The sequence below is a fragment of the Nansenia antarctica genome (genome assembly GCF_963989245.1).
Source record: "Nansenia antarctica genome assembly, chromosome: 13".
Classification (NCBI taxonomy): Eukaryota; Metazoa; Chordata; class Actinopteri; order Argentiniformes; family Microstomatidae; genus Nansenia; species Nansenia antarctica.
Genome location: NC_137683.1, coordinates 1,588,957 through 1,593,956, shown reverse-complemented (window position 1 = coordinate 1,593,956; position 5,000 = coordinate 1,588,957). Strand labels below are relative to the sequence as shown.

Here is a 5,000-nt window from a genome sequence, read left to right as displayed (position 1 = left end):
AACACTCTGACCCTTCTAGAACACTCTGACCCTTCTAGAACACTCTGACCCTTCTACAACACTCTGACCCTTCTACAACACTCTGACCCTTCTAGAACACTCTGACCCTTCTACAACACTCTGACCCTTCTACAACACTCTGACCCTTCTACAACACTCTGACCCTTCTACAACACTCTGACCCTTCTACAACACTCTGACCCTCATAGAACACTCTGACCCTTCTACAACACTCTGACCCTTCTACAACACTCTGACCCTTCTACAACACTCTGACCCTTCTACAACACTCTGACCCTTCTAGAACACTCTGACCCTTCTACAACACTCTGACCCTTCTACAACACTCTGACCCTTCTAGAACACTCTGACCCTTCTACAACACTCTGATCCTCATAGAACACTCTGACCCTTCTACAACACTCTGACCCTTCTACAACACTCTGACCCTTCTACAACACTCTGACCCTTCCACAACACTCTGACCCTTCTACAACACTCTGACCCTTCTACAACACTCTGACCCTTCTACAACACTCTGACCCTTCTAGAACACTCTGACCCTTCTACAACACTCTGACCCTTCTAGAACACTCTGACCCTTCTAGAACACTCTGACCCTTCTACAACACTCTGACCCTTCTACAACACTCTGACCCTTCTACAACACTCTGACCCTTCTACAACACTCTGACCCTTCTACAACACTCTGACCCTTCTACAACACTCTGATCCTTCTACAACACTCTGACCCTTCTACAACACTCTGACCCTTCTACAACACTCTGACCCTCATAGAACACTCTGACCCTTCTAGAACACTCTGACCCTTCTACAACACTCTGACCCTTCTAGAACACTCTGACCCTTCTACAACACTCTGACCCTCATAGAACACTCTGACCCTTCTAGAACACTCTGACCCTTCTACAACACTCTGATCCTTCTAGAACACTCTGACCCTTCTACAACACTCTGACCCTTCTACAACACTCTGACCCTTCTACAACACTCTGACCCTTCTACAACACTCTGATCCTTCTAGAACACTCTGACCCTTCTACAACACTCTGACCCTTCTACAACACTCTGACCCTTCTACAACACTCTGACCCTTCTACAACACTCTGACCCTTCTACAACACTCTGACCCTTCTAGAACACTCTGACCCTTCTACAACACTCTGATCCTCATAGAACACTCTGACCCTTCTACAACACTCTGACCCTTCTAGAACACTCTGACCCTTCTACAACACTCTGACCCTTCTAGAACACTCTGACCCTTCTAGAACACTCTGACCCTTCTACAACACTCTGACCCTTCTACAACACTCTGACCCTTCTACAACACTCTGACCCTTCTAGAACACTCTGACCCTTCTACAACACTCTGACCCTTCTACAACACTCTGACCCTTCTACAACACTCTGACCCTTCTAGAACACTCTGACCCTCCTAGAACACTCTGACCCTTCTACAACACTCTGACCCTTCTACAACACTCTGACCCTTCTAGAACACTCTGACCCTTCTACAACACTCTGACCCTTCTAGAACACTCTGACCCTTCTACAACACTCTGACCCTTCTACAACACTCTGACCCTTCTAGAACACTCTGACCCTCCTAGAACACTCTGACCCTTCTACAACACTCTGACCCTTCTACAACACTCTGACCCTTCTAGAACACTCTGACCCTTCTAGAACACTCTGACCCTTCTACAACACTCTGACCCTTCTACAACACTCTGACCCTTCTACAACACTCTGACCCTTCTACAACACTCTGACCCTTCTACAACACTCTGATCCTTCTAGAACACTCTGACCCTTCTAGAACACTCTGACCCTTCTAGAACACTCTGACCCTTCTACAACACTCTGAACACTCTGAACACTCTGACCCTTCTAGAACACTCTGACCCTTCTAGAACACTCTGACCCTTCTACAACACTCTGAACACTCTGAACACTCTGAACACTATAGTCAGTTTAGAAAGTTAGAAAGTAGACCAATGTAAGTTAATAAAACTTTCCTCAAGGAAGAATGTGACTACTTGTCCACATGTATTGTTCATATTGGTCATGTGGTGTGTTGTGTGTCTCAGTCTGATCATGGAGCCGGGGTGGAGCCCCCTGCCTACCGACCCCAAGCCTTACTTCCAGGTGGACCTCCTGGAGCCCACCTGGGTGTCCGGGATAGTGACCCAGGGGAGTGAACGCATGTGGGGCTACCTCACCAAGTACCTGCTTGCCTTCGCGCTGGCCCAGAACCACTTCACTGACTACACCGAGACTGGAGAGAGAGGCAGTCCAGCCAAGGTATATTGAACCTCAACAACACTTCTGTGGCTCTGTGGAGCACGGCGCTAACAACACTGAGGTTGTGGGGTCCCGCTGGGACCATATATTCTGAAAATGTATGCACTCACTGCAATGTAAGTCAGTTTGGAGAAAAGTGTTAGCTAAATGGCATATATTATTATTATTGTATTGTTATATTAACAACACAGCTTGATGAATGAATGAATGAATGAATGAATGGTCTTTATTGTCATTGATATAGTACAGGTACCAAACAACGACATTTGGGAGGGGGGGCTCCCCTGGTGCTAGGAAAAAAAAACTAAAAACAAGAAGGGAAAAGAGCTGGTTTACATAAATAAAGGCTATGTACACTATCCACTATACTATACTATACAAATAAAACACTGTGCTGTACTCTATGCTATGCTATACCTATTCTAACATTTCCTATTCTCTGAACCTTATGTACCCTAGGGTTGTCATATTGCACATACTGTTATTGCACATTCATTTAAAGTGTCGCAGTTTGCAGGTTTGAAATGTACACAGTTGTGTTTCAGTATTACACTTGATTTCAATCTAGTAGCTGCCATCAATTTGTCTAGAGTGTCCAGGGCCTAGAACCTAGGTCTTTGCTGTGTTCAGGGCCTGGATGGCCCTGGGGTAGAAGCTGAGCTTCAGTCTGTTTGTCCTTGCGAACATGGTCCTGAACCGCCTGTTCGAGGGCAGCCGAGCAAAGTGTTCGTACCCAGGGTGGGATGGGTCTCTGGAGATCTTGGAGGCCTTCCTGAGGCAGCGTGTGTTGTACAGCTCTTCCAGAGAGGGGAGGGGGGCGCCGGTGATCTTCTGGGCCGATCTCACGACTCTCTGTAGCGCATTACTCTCTGCGGCTGTGCAGCTGGAGAACCAGATGCAGATGCAGTAGGTGAGGATGCTCTCCACTGCGCAGCGGTAGAAGGTCACCAGCATCTCCTGTCCGATGTGGTCTTTCCTGAGGACTCTCAGGAAGAAGAGCCGCTGTTGTGCCTTCTTGATGATGGCTGCTGTGTTGATCTTGATGGTTCTCTTTCAGTCGACTCGGTTTGACTGCTCACTATGGGTCACGCACTCTGTGTTCCTACTGGAATATAACTAAGTAAATAGTTAGTTGAGTATATCGATCTTCATCCAACCTCCTTGTCTCTCTCAGGTATTTGAGGTGCGCATGGTTGGCAGGAGCCCCGTGACCCGCTGGCTGGGGAGGCTGGTCCAAGCACGCTTCCTACGCATCATCCCACTAGAATACCGCCACACCTTCTTCCTCCGTGTGGAGATCCTAGGCTGCAGAGGGGGTAAGAAAACTCATACTCTATCTATCTAATGGACTGACTTATATGGCGCCTTATTCCAAAGCACTTTACAATGGCCTCTCATTCACCCATTCACACACCAATGGCGACAAGCTACCATGCAAGGCGCCGGCCCGCTCATTGGGAGCAATTTGGGGTTAAGTGTCTTGCGATCTTAAGACGCCGTCTCTACCTCCTGCGCCACAGCCGCCCTCTATCTATTTGGATTTCAGAGGAGATCGTCCTTTGGCTGTCAGTCAGTCCACCTGTGGCCCATATGTGACAGCGGCTGGTGAAAGCGGCAACAAGTCGGCAACCAATCAAAATGTTCAGACTTGTATTCTGAAAAATGTAAATAAACTTCAACGTTGTTGAAAATCAATGACACTAGTCAAGCCAAACATATTGCAATGCAATGGATTCGGTGAGTAATCCTCACTACTCTACACTAACTAGGTAATAGAGGGGACTTTTATTATTATTGGGTGTCATTGACTTTTTTAACAAAAGTCAGGTCTGTCAGTTGCTGACTTGTTCCTGCTTTCACCAGCTGCTGTCACATATAATATTGGCTGTCAGCCCACCTGTGGCTCATATACTATATGGAATTTAGCTGACGCTTTTATGTAAAGCGACTTACATTATACTGTAGATGGTCCCAGCAGGAATCGAATCCACAACTTAAGCATTGTTTTTTTTTTCTGAGTGGGGCAGTCCCACTCATATTTTTCATTTTATAGACAGATATAGTAGAGATTTAGACAGGAAGGATGGGTGAGAGAGAGAGGAGGGATGACATGCAGGATATGTAACCCTGCGGTTACATGGTCAACGCTTAACCCGCTACGCCACCTAAGCGCCCCAACTTAAGCGTTGTTAGCGCCATGCTCTACCAACTGAGCCACAGAGGACCACCATATGTCTAATCTGTTCCCTACTGTGTGACAGATGAGTTGGTGACCCCCAGCAGTGTCAATACAACTCCCCATGGCGGTGGGGTACTTACAGTGTGGCGCTGTAAGCCAGGCCAGTTTGCCTGCCATAGTGGAGAGTGTGTACCTGTGTCTGCACTGTGTGATGGTCGTCTGGACTGCAAAGACCACTCTGACGAGATCAACTGTGGTAAGTAAATGTTACAGTATATTACCATAGTGATCAAAGTATGATCAGATAACTGATTTTCATTAACTTACTTTCCTCCAGGTACAGTTCCTACAAGGGGGTTACCAGGGTTACCAGGGGTACAGAATCACACCAGTCCCACAGGAAGTCCAGGTTTCCATGACCAAACCACAGACAGGAAGTCTCCTCCCACCGGAGCTCCTGGCCTGCACACCAAGGAAACCCAAGATGGCCGCC

General features: G+C 47.3%; 1 protein-coding gene across 1 annotated transcript in view; it reads left to right on the top strand.

Moving 5' to 3' along the window:
• The window catches only part of sspo (SCO-spondin), a gene marked incomplete at both ends in the record, with an annotated part of 131,931 nt that overhangs the window by 66,209 nt on the left and 60,722 nt on the right, over window positions 1-5,000 (top strand). Inside the window, 4 exons of the mRNA XM_080544512.1 lie at window positions 2,115-2,328; window positions 3,503-3,644; window positions 4,590-4,763; window positions 4,845-5,000. The exon at window positions 4,845-5,000 is cut by the window's right edge and continues 147 nt beyond it. Coding sequence (XP_080400638.1) covers window positions 2,115-2,328; window positions 3,503-3,644; window positions 4,590-4,763; window positions 4,845-5,000 — 686 coding nt within the window. The remainder of the gene's footprint in view (window positions 1-2,114; window positions 2,329-3,502; window positions 3,645-4,589; window positions 4,764-4,844) is intronic.